The sequence below is a fragment of the Podarcis muralis genome, chromosome 1 (genome assembly GCF_964188315.1).
Source record: "Podarcis muralis chromosome 1, rPodMur119.hap1.1, whole genome shotgun sequence".
NCBI classification, from domain to species: Eukaryota; Metazoa; Chordata; class Lepidosauria; order Squamata; family Lacertidae; genus Podarcis; species Podarcis muralis.
Genome location: NC_135655.1, coordinates 80,669,119 through 80,685,521, shown reverse-complemented (window position 1 = coordinate 80,685,521; position 16,403 = coordinate 80,669,119). Strand labels below are relative to the sequence as shown.

The window sequence follows — 16,403 nt, the reverse complement described above, 5'->3', positions numbered from 1 at the left end:
ATGTTACCCCAATCCCAGAAAAGATATTTAAACCACAGAGGTAATAGTAAGCCTGAGGAGGGCAGAATGGAGGAGAGGAGCAGCAACAGGGTCAGGAAAGGGGATGAACTCGCCTCATTGTGCTGGGCTGGGTGGTGAGCTGGAAAGTTACCCACCTTCACCTCCCTTTGGGGGTTGTTTCTGGGCAGGAGAAGGAAATAAGCTGGTCATTGGAAGATTGCAATAGGCACATCGGAACACTAGAGGGAACTCCAGTGTAACAGACAGTGAGAAAAGGGTCTGGTGATGCAAGCATAATGGAAAAACAGAAAGCCAAAAAGGTGTTTGTGGTCTCCATGATAAGATAGGTGTCTGCATCCTATCCCTATAGAATGGGATATATTGCAGCCTTACTCCCATTTCTCAATGGCAGAAGAGTCACAGGTTGTGCTTCGAGGGTTTCAGAAAAGTAAACTCTCACATGCACACTATTGCAGTTCTACTTTTTTAAAAGAGATTGGTTCCATTTTACAGCTGAGGAACAGTGAGACAAAATAATAATAAGTGCATTCATCGAATTCTTCAGCAGAAATAATAGTTAACTAATTGAGTGTTTCTGAGAATCTGCAAAGCAGATTCTCTTTAGCACTGAACAGTTGAGCTTAAGAATAAACTAAAAGTTCCAGCACTTCTCTCGTGACAAGTTAAATACTGACTTCACCTCCATTGCTAGCAAATTACAAAGAAGTTATTTGAAGCTTCTTAAGCTCTTTCTTGCTATAGGCGAGGGACTGATGTCAGCATCTGTCACTGTTGAGCAGGTGCCAGGTCCTCAACATCTTACGGGGTCTCACTGATTACATTGTCTTGGCTCCCCTTCAACACTGCCACCATCCCCAGCCTCTTGTGACTCTTAAGGCATTGTGGGACATCATATGGCTGTCTTCACAAAATGATTTTCCGCACCAAAATACAGGCCTGCACCACAGTGGAGGCTGTAGTGGTTTTGTAGCGATGGCTATATACCACCCCACTCCTTCTGTTAGTGAAATATTAGGGCCATATGTACTATACATTTAATGCAGTATTATAGCATTGTAACAGTCTTGGCTTACCCCAAAGGGTACAGTGGTACCTCGGTTTTCGAACACAATCCTTTCCATAAGACGGTTTGACTTCCGAAACGTTCGAAAACCGAGGCGCAAATGGCCGCCTGCAATTTCCATTCAGAAAATTGAATAAAACTCAGCAGAAGCCGTTTGACTTCCGAGGCATGTTCGAAAACGGAAGCAATTACTTCTGGGTTTTCGGCGTTCAAAAACTGAAACGTTCGGCTTCTGAGACACTCAAAAACCGAGGTACCACTTTGAGTATCTCAGAAGCCGAACGTTTCAGTTTTTGAACGCCGAAAACCCAGAAGTAATTGCTTCCGTTTTCGAACATGCCTCGGAAGTTTTGTTTGTTCAAGGTGCTGAGAGTTGTTAGGAGATCCCTATTTCTACAATTTCCCTAGCTACAATTTCCAGAGTGGTTTAACACTCCATCACAATTTCCCTAGCTACAATTTCCAGAGTGGTTTAACAGTCCATCACTTTTTGCAGGGAACTCTGGAATCTCATACCCTCCAACATTTCTCTGATGAAAATAGGGACATCCTAAGGAAAAGCGGGACATTCCAGGACATCCTATTTCATAATAATTTTACAATTTCTACACTGCCCATCTGACTGGGTTACCCCAGTCACTCTGGGCAACTTCAAACATACTGTATATAAAAACATAATAAAACATTAAAAATAAAAAAAAAACTTCCCTATACAGAACTGCCTTCAGATGGCTTAGGGGTCTGATAACTCCATACCCTCCAACATTTCTCCAATGAAAATAGGGACATCCTAACAGTGGCGTAGCGTGGGGGGTGCAGGGGGGGCCGGCTGCACCGGGCGCAACATCTGGGGTTAGGGCAAATCCACAGGTTAGGGGGCGCAAATCCACGGGTTAGGGGGCGCAAATTACTTGCCTTGCCCCGGGTGCTGACAACCCACGCTACGCCACTGCATCCTAAGGAAAAGTGGGACATTTTGGGATCAAATCAGAAACTGTGACAGCTTCTGTAAATCTGGGACTGTCCCTGGAAAATAGGGACACTTGGAGGGTCTGGAATCTAGCTCTGTGGGGGGAAATGAGGGTACTGAGAGTTGTTCGGAGACCCCTATTTCCCACACAGAGCTACTATAAGGGAAGTAGGGGTCTCTGCATAACTCTCAGCACTCTCAGCAAACTACAGTCCTCGGGATTCTTTAGAAGCCATGACTGCTAAGTGGTACAGTAATCCTTTAAACGCATGGTATGGAAGTGTCCTAGGACTAAAAGACAGGATTTAAGAGATTCACTTAGATCCACGGTTGTCCAAAATGAGCATTTTGTACAAGTTTGGAAGATCTCTCTGGTGGGAGGTGAAAAGGAACATCTGCGATTAAACAAATCACACACACAGTCTCAATGCAGAATACAAAGGCAAGCCAAGACGGAAGACAGAAAGTTATTTTGGAGTTCCTTGGCAAGAGCGAGGAGAATAACTGAAATGGAAAAAGTCCAGAGTACCGTAATCAACAGTGAAATGAGACAAAAGGAAGGAAAGGGGACGAGTCAGAGTCTGGTGCTGTGTAAACACCCCTTTTACACACGATTGCTTTCACTTCTCCCTGCTTCCTGGTGATACCTGAGACACACACTGTGAGGCTGAGGACGATCAGATCCAGGAGTGTAACGTAAGTACTTTTGGACAAAATTAATTAAATTGATTTGGGGACAGTATTTTATTTGATCCAGGCCTCAACTGGGAAAGCCCTGAAAGAATAAAATGGTTCTGCTGAACATGAGTAGAGAGTTTTCCCCTCATGAACCCCAACAAGGAACAGAAGGCAATTTTTTTATCCCTGCCACAGTGTGTGGAAGTCTTTTCTTTGGAAAATTAAGGCCTGGGCAAGCTTCTCCTCCTCCTCTCTCTCAAGCATCTCAGCTTAAAGAAGAATAGCAGCCACAACCACACCATACATTTAAAATGCTCTTATACCACTTTAACAGTTATGGCTCCCCACCTCCACTGCCCCGATCCTGGGAACTGTAATTTCTTCAGGGTGCTGGGAATTCTAGCTTTGTGAGAGGTTTCCTAACAAATCTCAGCATCCTTAACAGCTCCAAATTTAGGGTGGTATGGGTGGTTCCCCTGCACAGGGTGCCAAGCTAAGGAGATTAATAATAATAATAATAATAATAATAATAATAATAATAATAATAATAATAATATCTTTATTTATATGGATACCAGCTGAGAATATCCATAAAAAAACAACTGTACCAAAAATAATAATTGTGAAAATAAGATATATTGTTTTGGGGGGGCAATTTTTGTCCTCATTTAGGGCTCCATATTACCAAAGTCCACCCCTGCCTTTAACAAATTATACTTTCCAGGACTCTTTGGAGGAAACCATGATTATTAAAGTGATAGAACCAGTGCTTTTTCCCCAAGAAAAATAGGTGCCAGGACTCATCATGAAGTTCTTACAGTAAGTCTCCGGATAAGTGCTGGAACTGTGCTCTGGTGTGCCCTGGCTGAAAAAAAGCACTGGATATAAGAGTGCTTTAAATATATGAAGTGGATGTTGCATCAGAAAAAGCCTTGAGCTAGATTGTTCGAGACCATTTCTGATGTCACTTGTTCATTCCATAATCTAACTAAGAGATAGTTACTAAGACAAAGGTTCTTTCTGATGGTTTCAGTAATGTTAGCTAGGGGTTAAAAGCATTCCTTTCGAAAGGAATACAAAACTGTAGGGCTGAATCTCAGGGCTAAGATCCAGCTCCCCTAAGGCCCAAAGGCCCCTCAAATGATCACCTGGAGAGTAGCAGATTATGGAGGAAGAGGCACAGAGACCCAGCACCATGACTGTCATGGGCATGCCAGCGGATACTGCGTTTACCCTTTCTTCATTTTAAAACAACATTTATTATCCAGGCATGTCTATGGTTACAGAAGTTCATTTTACTATTTTTACTTTTAAAACAAACAATCCTTTCCTACAAAGCGTGTTCTCCTTCATGGAGAGCACGTGTTGCGGTGGGGTCTGCCGAGCCACCCCTCTATTGCCAGGCGGAGTCTCTAAAGATGGCCTGGGGCAACGATTGGGTTGCTGGGGTAAAAGTTATGTTGCAATTTTGGTGGGAGGGGTAAGATGTTTAAATACTCTGCACGCAGCTTGGAGCTTTCTCTTTGCTGCGTGCAACGGATCACCCGCCTACCTGCCCTAAAGTAAGGGATTGTTGCATTGACCTTGCTATACCTGTCATGGGGTCGTCTGACGTTGGGGCAGGGGCCTGGTAGGAATTTTGTCCATCTGGCTGATTGGCTGGGCCATTTGGTTTTTGCCTACTGCGTAGCAAATCGTCACAACTTGTAAGGCTACGGTTAGGCATTGGTTATAAATTGGTGGAGGAAGGGTTAGGATAGGCTGTGCCTGCCCCTCCATGGTTGCTGCGGAAAGGGAATTCCGTTAAAGGAATCCTGGGGCTTGCCATCTTTTCTTCCAATCCCTGGAATGGGACTAGGGCCGGCAAGCCTTCGGGGAGCATGCGGGTGAGAAATGAGGGTCTGTGACTCAGCTCCATTTCTCCCTGACCTGTTTTCCCTTACTGGCTTTCAGTGGTGCCCGGAAGTCAGTTCTGTCCCCAGGCGGGGGGACAGATAGTCTTAACCAGTGCCTAAACAACCACTCACGGTTTTGTATTTAAATAAAGTTGTGGCCAAAATTATGCCAAAAACCTTAAACAAAAACTAAGTGTGCGTTGTGAGTTATTTGGGGGGTGGCTTGGGGACCTTGACACGCAACAACATGGTTTGCATATTCCCAAATAAGCATATGCAGCACCAGGGCAGCAGAATCAAATGCCATTTTACTTGTGTTGCCTTTCTGGTACTATGTGGTTTTTAAAAAATTATACAGCTGCACATGTTCAGAGTATTTCTTCTTTAACAGGGTTGGTTAAATGTATTTGTGTGGAGGGGGGTTGCGTTAACTTAGCAGGCATGTGGAAGCAGTTGTAAAGCATGGAATGGATGTTGGGGAGGGGGACATGTTAATTGTGTCATTCCCCTCCCAAAATATTCTGAATTTACAAGGGAAACAAGTGGCAGAGAGCCTGGTTTTTCATCCCCCCCCCCCCTAGTTCCACCTCTCAAAGTACAACTGGGTAAGTATCCTTAGGCCATGTGGATTACATGTTACAATTATTATATTTAGAATTATTTTTCTACAATTTAGAATGCTTCTATCCCGGTTTATAGCACAGAGGCTTTCAGAGCAGCTTATGGATGAATCTCAGAAGAAACCCACACTCAAATCTACTACAGGAACAGAAATCACATAGTGTACCCGCCTTTCTCCTTGGTGCCATACCAGGCAGCAGCTCCCACCAAAATATTCTGAGATAAAGGCATAGGATTGAGCAGCTGGATCTTGCTCAGCCCCTGATGAGGGCTCTTCCCTTCCTTTCCTAACAATTCATAAGAGCTGTATTATAAACTAAAGAATGCAGTTAACAAACAAATTCGGTCTCTCCCTGTTCAAACTCGTCCTGTTAGAAACTTTCAGGATGTCAATTCTGCCATCAACCTCAACACAGTCATCAAGACCAAGATCAAAGTTCACAGTGGCAATGCAAATTCTGGTTACAACCATGTTTTAAAAGCAATATTTCCTTCCCTGCCCATGCCACTGGAAGGAGCAAGGAACACTTTACTGATAAGATACATAAAGCTATTGCATGCCCCTGTCTCATGCTTAGAGGTCTGTGTGGGCACCAGCATGCCTAATAAAAGTTTAAATGAGTCAAGAGGGAGCTAGATTAGGTCAAGAATAATGCTGATCTCTCCTTCCCTTCCGTGTCCCTGAAGCCCCAAATAGAATCTGGTGTAGTTGGTGCACAGCACTATTTTTCTAGAAAAAGAGGTGCCGGAACTCACGATGAACGCCCCCCCCCCCCGTTCTCTTATAATGGCAATGGCACCCACCTGAGAGGTGACAGACCTGAGTTTTGTTGAGTTCTGGCTGAAAAAAAAAAAGCCCTGTTGGTACAACAACCCAAAAGGAACCTAGCAGAAACTGTTCTCTGCTCTTTATGTTTGTCTGGCACAGTCTGTGGTCCCAAAATTATCTAGAGTACTGCAAATTGCAGGTTTAGTGTATGTCCCGTGTTGCCATATCCTGAATCAAGCTCTGCCCCCTGCAATTCACCGCCACCCTGATCCTTCACTTGGATTCACATCATCTGTTGGGCAAGGCAGGTGTTCCCAGGCAACCTGCCATTGGGCTGAGCAGCAGGATCAGGGCACCTCCTCTACCAGCTCCACCAGATAGTACACCAATGGTAATGGCCGGCTTGGGTACCTCTGGGTCCTGCAACCAAGCAGAGGCATGAGATTAGTCCAGGAGGAGGACATCTGGTCCAGTGGTAGGTGCCCACTGATATTCCTGCCTGCTCTGATTTGTGAGGAAAAGTGAAGAGTTTAAGCTGCTCTTAAAATAAACCCACAGTGATTAGGGAGCTGGGGCTCCAAGGTCCCAGATCACGTTCATAACCCGAGGTTCCACTGTATTTGCCCAAATCTGAGCGGTTATTTTTTAAAAAAATATTGTATCTTTGGTTTGTTTGTTTGTCTTTTTGCAGATAATGGCTAATAGAACTGTGGTGCTGATTCCCCAAACTAATGCCAGTGTTATCCAAGCAGGCCAGGGAATCCTTGGTACTGTTACCCTACCACCAGGGACGGTACAATACATACAATATGCAGGCCAGCAGGTTGGAATCCCCAACAACCAACCTCAAACAGGGTGGATGGATAAACTTGTCAAAGTGGAGGCCAAGACTCTGGGGGTAAGTGTATTTGAGATCTGCCAACATGGAGGTCCAATGAATTAAATAAATATTGCATATGATTGCACTGTTGCTCCCTGGCAGGGGGGTGAGGAAGGAAACCAGTTTGGCTTGCGTTTTCCCTGGAAACCAACCAAATTTGCACTTCCCAAAACAATAGGCAGACTAAAATGCAGTTCTCTGAATTTTGTGATACAGTTCTCCGACCAAAGAAACGTACATGTTAGGGGAACAGGTTCTACAGATGCATATATTAATTAAAATGTCATACAGAAATGTGTTATAGTAAAGGAAATGGCTTGTAAAATGTGGAGGGGGGGTATGCTATGCCTACTACTTGCATGGAGAGGGAGCAAGGTCCAATTTACTAGCAGGCTCGGGGGGGTGTGCCCTGGGTGAGCATGATGAGGTGGGGAGAATGTGTTTCAGTTCTGAATTTACCAAAGGGAAATTGATGTGCTGTTTTGTGCATTTTGTTCCTACAGGCCATCCAGATCTTAATTGGTTTGATACACATTGGCTTTGGGAGTGTCTCAGCTGTTCTTTGTACCTGGCTGTTGACTCTTGCTACTCTTGGAGGTTACCCATTCTGGGGTGGACTATTTGTAAGCAGAATATCATTTGCCTTTTGAGTGACAGTGTGTATCAGTGCCTATGATTTTGAATTTAGACTTTGCAGATCTGCATCCAAATCCCTGTTCAGATGGTGACTCCTTGTGTGTGGAGAATAGGCGACTGGTAACAGAATAGTTGTGTCATTAAGAAGGCTTTCCCTGAAGTACACTCTATTCATTTTAAGGATTTGTAATTGTAGAAAAGGCTTCATTTCTTGAGTATATAGTTTTTGGTTATCAGGTTTAAATGCATCTTTTCTAAAAAGCATTTGGATTAAGTAAGTCAGTGTCCGTGTTCTCTCCAGTTGTTCCTGGACTACAACTCCCATCATCCCTGGCTACTGGCTATGCTGGCTAGGGCTACTGGGAGTTGTAGAGCTCTTGCCAGCTATGCCTTCTTCCAGCACTCTCCAGTCCATCCCTCTCCTCCGTGGGAATTCCACTTCAGCTGGCACTCTGCAGTTGCCAACCAGACTCAGTCCTCACTAGGCTGTTCTGAGTTTTTTCCTTCCTCTTTTCAGTTCCTACCACCCCACCCCAAATATTTTTTGCATTTTTGAAACTGGGTTTTCCCAAGCTTGCTGATACCGTCCCCCCATTCGCCTTTTGTGTGGATGGTGTTACTCTGGCTACACAAGGGACAGCACTTAGAGAATTGAGGCCGCCATTTGAATACAGTGGTACCTTGGGTTACATACGCTTCAGGTTACAGACGCTTCAGGTTACAGACTCTGCTAACTCAGAAAAAGTGCTTCAGGTTAAGAACTTTGCTTCAGGATGAGAACAGAAATCATGCTCCGGCGGCGCGGCAGCAGCAGGAGGTCCTATTAGCTAAAGTGGTGCTTCAGGTTAAGAACAGTTTCAAGTTAAGAACGGACCTCTGGAATGAATTAAGTACTTAACCCAAGGTACCACTGTATTTGTAATTATGCATGTATGTGATTCTAATATGATAAAAATAATGCTCCTCTTCCTAGAAGGATAAACTAGTGAACTTCAAGAAGGAAAAAGGTTCTGTTATCTGATATAACCCAGTTTTTTACAGTAGAGAGCATGTTTTTGAAATTTCTAAATGAACTTCAGTCAAATGTGTCTTTTTCCTTGTTTTGTGCAGTTCATTATTTCTGGAACCATGTCGGTGTTAGCTGAGAAATATGCAACTCCCTGTCAGGTGAGAGAGAAAGAAATGTGAGTTTTAATCTCTTCTGTGATCCAGGAAATGCCAGTTAATATGTTTCCTTCTTATTACAAATCCAAGGCCCTATTGGCAGCTTCCTCTGTAGATCTTCATTTATTGTAAGCCCAAATTCTGGAACAAGGAGCCTCCATCAAGTCCCTCCCTCTGTTCCCATAAACATTCATCTTGGCCAGACCAGCCTTTGTCTGAAATGAGGACCTTCTTTGACCAATGGAGAATGCAGAGGCAGCCTTGAGTCTGCCAGCTGGACCTGTTGCCCTTCTTTCAGGACTCTAGCAAGGAACTGTGCATTCGCTGTGCCCCTTCTGATATTCCTCACTGGCATATGCAAATTCTATCCATTATGTGGAAAGCAAAAGAAATTACAACCATTTTTAGATTCCCCACTATAGGCCATGGGGGCAAAACAGGTTTGGATTTCACTAATCAGATACTAACCCGAATAATAAATCAAATCGGAATGACTTGCAGCAGGCCTGAAACAGCTACTTCCAAACACAACAGAACTTGCCATAGTTGCTGAGGCTGACGGGAATTGGAGTGTGAAAACATTAGGAGGGTGCCAGGTTTGTGAAGGTTGATTGCTCAACAAACTAAAAATTATTTTTCTGTAAGGGAAATACTGCCCCCCCCAATTCAACTCAGGAATTGTGTTGACATTTAATTTACATTAAGAATTCAATAGATGAACATTCCTGAACAACTACTTTCCTTTCCTTTAAACATCAAAATAGGTAGAACAATCCATAGTACGACACATGTTATATACGTATAATGTATACAACAAAAATGACACAATTTGAAGGAGCTCAGTAACTAACATGGAATTGTTTTATGGAGGTTACCTTAATTCAAAATATTGCCAGAACTGCTAGAAGCTCTCCCACAGAAGAGTCAAGTTAGGCAGCTTCATGTTCTTATCAGATAATTTAACTTTAAGGTAACCTTGTGTTATGAGTCTGTGGGGTTCCTGGGCTCCTCTTCTAATTCTTGAGGTTAGTAAATGTTAACGTTTATCAATACTTAGAATATTGAAATTGAATGTCAGGCACTGGATTTAGGAAAGTGCTAAAATATAGGCCAAACCAGTTTTCCCCTGACCAGAAACCTGCCTGGCAGAGGAACTATCAAGGGGGGGGGGGGGGAGGAAGGAAATGGCTGGGCTGTTAAGCAAATAAAGGACAGGTAGACAGGCCAGTAACAAAGCAGAAATTCTGTAGCAGCAGGCAAATAGGGAAAGCCCCTCCCCGAGTTGGGTGAGTAAAAAGACAAAGCCTTGGGAGAGCAGTTTTTGGGAGGATTGCATTTTTCCTGTTGTAAGCGGGAGGAAAAATAGTTGTATTTTGCAAACACAGCAAGCTGAAGAGACGGGGAGTCAGAGCACTATGTCAGTGTGAATCCAAGGTGGTAGTCATGGGAGAAATGGGACTGATTTGGAGTGTAATCCTAGAAGCTTCTCCATTGCAGGCTCAGGTTGTATATATGTACATGTAATTAAACTATATATCATAAAGACATCACAGTCTCCGCTGTGCCTCATTTCTAAATGAAACACGAACCCAGGTATTTCAGGTAAGCGCCTGGACGCCTGGAATCTCACACTGCGTGGAGACTGGGGTGGCGTGTAACACTATACAGTGGTACCTCAGGTTACATACGCTTCAGGTTACAGGCTCCGCTAACCCAGAAATAGTGCTTCAGATTAAGAACTTTGCTTCAGGATGAGAACAGAAATTGTGCTCCGGCAGCACGGCAGCAGCAGGAGGCCCCATTAGCTAAAGTGGTGCTTCAGGTTAAGAACAGTTTCAGGTTAAGAACGGACCTCCGGAATGAATTAAGTACTTAACCCGAGGTACCACTGTACTTGCTTTGTACTTTTTGGAGCCTGAAAATGACATTCTTTGTTTCTTTCAGGTGCGAAGCAGCGTAGGAATGAATATCACAAGTGCTGTAATGGCATTAGTTGGCATCATTCTTTATTTGGTAGAGCTGTCTGTAGGTCCTGTTGGTTATCATCCACATGATTATGAGACTGGGCAAATATATTATTGGGCAAAGGTAAGTGAAAAGAACGCTATGCCGAACTTTGGCCTTTGGACTAATCAGTGTATGTGAGAAACAACTTATGTGAACCCGATGGAACTTCCCCTTCCTCTCCTCTCCCTGTGTGCCCCCCCTCCAAATCTGCAGGTGAGGAGTGAGAGGAAGAAGAAGAGGGAGATGTTCTGTTGTATTCACAGAAGTTGTCCCATGACTGCAATGGTTCAATTTAATGTCTTTATGGGCAGCATCCAGAAAGAGGAAGAAATCCCAATCACCATCAGTTTTGCTTTCTGTTTTCAACACATCACTTCTCACTGCTAAAGAGACTAGCCACTATTTAGTTTAAAAGGTAGCTTGCCTCTTCAGCAGTGAAAATAGCAAGCATAGCTGAAGCTCTCCACATGGTTCTCCTACCCACCCAGGTCCCTTCTTTGCATTTTGGTTTGTAGCTTTGGAAACCCAGCATTCTGGCAGACTCTGAAGCCTGGACAGAAATTCCTGACCATTTGGTCTTAAGCTGTTCTTTCTCCATAGCTTACTACAGTTTGTTCTCTTTCAAAAACAGATGAATACCCACTAGGCATCAGTTCTGCCACTTTAAAGCCTCCTCCATCATGTAGATGGAGCTACATGACTCAGCCTGTGGACAATGTGGCCCTTGGTCACAGGCTCTGATTTTGCCTGCCATTTGGACTGGTACGCCAGATTTAAAGTTTTTATTGGTGCTGTTTTACTGGACTTTTAAAAACATTTTTTACCTTCAAAGTTTTGGGATGGCAGATTTTCTTGTTCAAGGCAGCTTTTGGAACTGGTAGTCAGTGTGGCCTTTTACAGCAGTTATTAGTGCTGTGTTGAAAACTATCCTCCAACTGCTGGGAGAAATTCTGCCCACACAACAGAGGCTTCTTTCATTCTACCTCATTCGCACAGCACTTTAGATTTATTGTGGCTCTGGGGAGGCAGGCTACCAGACTCTTGAGATCAGCACACTCAGTGATTTTGCTTTTAAATTAAGTTCTTCATTTTAGCCTCGGAATCGCAGAGTTGGAAGGGACCCTGAGAGTCATCTAGTCCAACCCCCTGCAATGTGGGAATCTCAACTAAAGCATCCATCACCTCTGCTTAAAAACCTCCTGGGAAGGTTTATTAGTGCTACTATTATTACTGCTCCGTGCTTGCTACTTAGCTGTGCAAACATCTTTCCACTAAGCAGTCATTCTGTTACTGGAAAGATTACATACCCCCAATACTAGCACTGTAATATTTTGTCCCTAGTGCATCCATTCTGTCATGCTAGTGCATCCATTCTGTCATGCTCCTTCTGGGGTACTTTGTCCACCTTTGGTCTCCACCCTGCACTCAGCTCTCACCTGTGGCTCCTAGAAGCTTTCAGCATGCGACAGCAGCCACATGCCAGAAAATGGCTTCGGTTGGCCAGTTAAACGAGGTGATGCCAGCCGATGGGTCTTAAACCCTTGGTGAGTTAAGGACTTCCCCTGCAAGCGAAGACAGGCTCTGGTGAATTGAGCGGATGAGACCAGTAGCAGATCCAACAGTCAAGAAGGTGGTTTCTGCACATGCTGTAGAGGGAAGTGAGCTCATCAGCCTGGGAAAGTAGCCCATCTAGGAGAAGAGAAACTCTGATCCTAAACCTCTGCTGCCTTGCAGGATATATTCGGGAGAAGACAATGCTAAGGAGCAAATGCTACATAAATCCAGAGTGGAGTCTAAGGTGGCTGGGTGGTGCTTTATATGCTTCTTCCCAGCAACTCCTGCAGCCCAACTGGTGCCAAACGTATTGCTCTGCTTTCCTTTGGACCACATCAGCGAGGCCAAGAGGGGGTGGGGTCATGTCATCTGGGCAGCCCAGGACCTTCCTACACACTGCCCAGGCTTGCACCTTGGGGAGGTCACTTTGGTGCTGATAATGCAGCGGTGTGACTTCACCCCCAGAGGCACACTCCATTGTCTCTTGATGCCAAGAACAACTTGCAGTTGGGAAATGCCATTTGGAATATGGCTATGCAGTTGCCATGGGCTCCCATTAGATAATGTGGCATCATTGTACATGAAAGGCAGAATGTCTTACTCTGCCTCTTCCTTGAGCTGGGGAGTGAAGAGAAGGTGTCTTGTTTCAAAAAGGGAAGGGATGCAACAACAACAAAACCAGACATGGGATTTTTCCAGCTCCAGTTTCTTGCATGTTCTGAATGTTCACCCTGGGTGCTGAGTTCTGATGTTGTTTGAAATCAGAAACGCCAGCATAATGACTTGAGTCACTACATTATAAACAAAAGAAATCCCCTTTTGAGGAGGCAAGATTAATTTGTCATGAAAGCTGACAAAGCAAATAAGACCAAGGGGTGGTGTTCATTTCAGGGCAGACTTTGGAGTGCCAAAATACCTTAAATTCATGCATAAATGCACTGACATTTCTGCTCCTTAGGATTCTTCCCAGCTGCTGCTTTTCCTTCACAAGGATGTGTTGCGAATGACATAGGAGGGTTAACAAAGAGGGTATTTTTGGATGTGAGACTCAAATTGGCTCTTCCTTTGTCTGGTCTCATACAAATGAAAACCCAACTAACGAGAATGTGCACAGGGTTGTTCTTTTGCAGATATCCCATAATAGAGCCTTTAAATGAGGCTCAAATGACCATGTTTAGAGTTGTGTGAGGGCATTCCAGGTTCCACTGCCTACCAAACAGTGTCGGTCCTGGGTTGGTAGCCCTGCTTTGGGATACTGCAAAACACAAACATGCTATGAGGGTCTCTGCCCAGGTTCAAATTCACCAGGGGTGAAACTAGGTTTTATTTCACCCAGGTCAAAGACCCAGCACATTTGCGTAAACACACACAGAGGCTGGGAGCCTCAGTGGTGCCCTTTTGGAGGCTTCATCCCGAGGGGGGGGGCAGACAACTAACCCCCCAACCCTAGTAGCTACGGCACTGTACTCTCTATCCTTGGTTTTACAATTGCACATTTCAAGAGGTATTTGTATGTGAAGCAACGCTTTAATCAAATTATTCAAAATCATCACCATTACCAGCAGATTTTCCTAGGCTGATTCCCAGAAGGTTACATAGAAGATGGAGACTAGGACACTTTTTAATGTTGCAACTAAACTTAATTGGCAGTACTTTGAACTGTATATGATAAATGACCTTCTACCCGCTTCTGTGCTCCACAGGCTGTAAGTACTGGGCTTGCAGTTATTCTCCTCTTGTTCAGCTTTCTGGAGTTCTTCATCGCTGTCTCATTAGCACATTTTGGGTGCCAGTTAACCTGCTGTTCCAATGACCCGGTAAGCATTTGATACCTTGCTTAAAGTTTAAGCAGATCTTGTTGAGAGGTTTGGAGAGGATTATTCCTTTAAAGATTATGTTTCCACCCCACCCTGTGTCCAAAGAGCCACCCACCACTTCCACATATATCCTCACAACAACCCTGGAAGGTAGTTCAAGGTGAAAGTGAGTGACTGGCGAGCTTCATAACCAAGGAAGCTTCATAACCAACAACTTTACCAGCCATTTTTTGCCCAGAGAACCTACAGGTCTTTGCCACTACTTTATCACTGTTATAAAAGTGTTAAAGTGTGTGGAATATTTCCCCTGAACACATGAAACAATACAACGAAGAAAAATCACACCCCATTACCGAGGACTTCTCTCATGAGTAAACTTGCACAGATAGATGTTCATACCTGGAGTCTAGTGCTGTGAATCCAGTGTTGATCATAAACACTCCTTTAAGAGGAAAGACGAACCCCAAACAAATAACCCAGTTTATCTCTAAACTCGGCTGAGAGGGCAGGAATCTTTTTAAAGAAGGAAGTCCCAGACATTTTTGTGTTCATTTACCCCCTTGCCCCTGCCACCCCAGCAGCACCATCCCCCTCTTGCCTGCATGGCATGGGGGTGTCCACAAAGCACCAGCTGTGGCACCTGCAGAACACTTGTGCCAGCGCTGACTTCTGGTAAGATCTTGCCGAAGTCTGGCACCCTTATCTCAGAACATCCAGACGTGGGGGATGTGCTCCTCAAGACATGAGCCCAAGCACTGTGTGATTAAACCCACTGTTCACATTACACCAACATGTAGCGGTACACTATGCAGTAGTAGAATATGGGGACAAAGGCTTTATTCCTTGTCCCAGTTTGCCTAGGCAGGATTTACCTGTCATGCAACTTTTAGAGCAAAACAGAAGGATTTGGAGAACTGCAGAGCAGGAAGTGCAGTTGCAAATTGATAATCTGCCAGCTCCAGCCCTTTCCCGATATTTTAACACTGATCCTCACACAATCAGAATTGCTCGCTGGCCCTGCCCCTTCTGTGATGTTCTCGCCCTCATTCATGATGATGACCAGAGTGGTGGCGGCCCCTGAATGCTGCCAGGATGGCGATTATGACAATGGTGATGACATGGCAAGTGTCTTCTTCTGATGAATTACTCTTCTGTTCTACAGGCAATGGTTTATATTCCCTACACTGTTGATACGGCTCCCACTGAAGGCAATTGTGTTCCTCCTCCTCCTCCAGCTTCTGCTCCTCCTCCAGCTTACAGTACTGTGGATTCTTTCCCCAAGAATGAGTGAAGAATCTAAAGGAGAAGTTGTATATGGGAGATGCTGCTAAAGGAGTGAAATTAATACTCATTTGCTTTTCTGTCTTTTTTGGCACATATATCCATTTTTAATAAAATGTTATGAGAATTTAGAAAGAGGAATGCAAAGATTATTATCAAATATCTTTTTAAAATAAATCAAAACTAAAATGTTAATCTTGATGAAAACACAAACCCAAAGGAAAAGAAGAGGAAAGGGGGGAAAGAAGAGACGGGTAGAAAAAGAATTGAAAGAGAAAAAATAGAGTTAAGAAAATAAAGAACTTCTGATTCTTCGTCTATCAGCTCTATATCAACTTTATTCAACTCATCCACTCCAATATAACACCTGTCAAATCTACTTTCTATAAACCAACGTTATCTTCAGTTCTCAAACCCAAATGTCATTTATTCATTTTCTTTTTCACGCAAAAATTCTATAAGAGTTTTCCAGTCTTTAGTATATGTTAACAATGACTTTTCTCTGATTAAACATGTCAATTTTGCGCTCTCAGCTAAGTTCAATAATTTTAATAACTATTCCTCTGTTGTTGGTAATTATGAGTTTTCCCATCTTTGTTCATATAAAAGTCTTGCCACCGCAATCATATATTGAAATAAAGGTTCTAGGGGTCTTAGTAGATCAAAACTTAGTCAACAGTGTGATACAGCAACAAAAAATGGCTAATGCAATTCTATGCTGCATCAACAGAAGTATAGTGTCCACATCAAGGGGAATAATAGTACCACTCCAATCTGGACTTTTTTAAACAATTGCAAACTAATGTGGGGAACTGAATTTTAAGATTGGAGAAATTAACAACTGAGAGGACCCAAAATTTATATTCTCCCATCCCTAGTAGCAAGGACAAACCCCTTTTTAACCACTAGTCACAGGTATATGCAGCCTTCATATCTGGGTCTCAACCACAGGCTAGCATTTTCGCCAAGAGTTCTGCTATGTATATCTGTCATCATAGAGCTTTTGCAATCCTTATCAGATTCTGTGCATCCTAATTCTATCAGGTA

The 16,403-nt window shown here is 43.7% G+C and overlaps 1 protein-coding gene across 2 annotated transcripts; it reads left to right on the top strand.

The window, feature by feature from the left end:
* The first annotated feature begins 2,592 nt into the window (after positions 1-2,592).
* On the top strand, positions 2,593-15,888 carry LOC114600877 (membrane-spanning 4-domains subfamily A member 8-like). 2 transcript variants are annotated; one of them, XM_028737648.2, is made up of 7 exons: positions 2,593-2,750; positions 6,709-6,915; positions 7,401-7,520; positions 8,644-8,700; positions 10,642-10,785; positions 13,962-14,075; positions 15,238-15,888. In XM_028737648.2, the coding sequence occupies exons 2-7, from the start codon at positions 6,712-6,714 to the stop codon at positions 15,364-15,366; spliced, it is 768 nt and encodes a 255-aa protein (XP_028593481.2). In that variant the 5' UTR covers positions 2,593-2,750; positions 6,709-6,711; the 3' UTR covers positions 15,367-15,888. The 2 variants fall into 2 exon arrangements, with proteins under 2 accessions (XP_028593481.2, XP_028593491.2); XM_028737658.2 differs by lacking the exon at positions 2,593-2,750 and adding an exon at positions 4,188-4,294.
* The last annotated feature ends 515 nt before the right edge of the window (positions 15,889-16,403 follow it).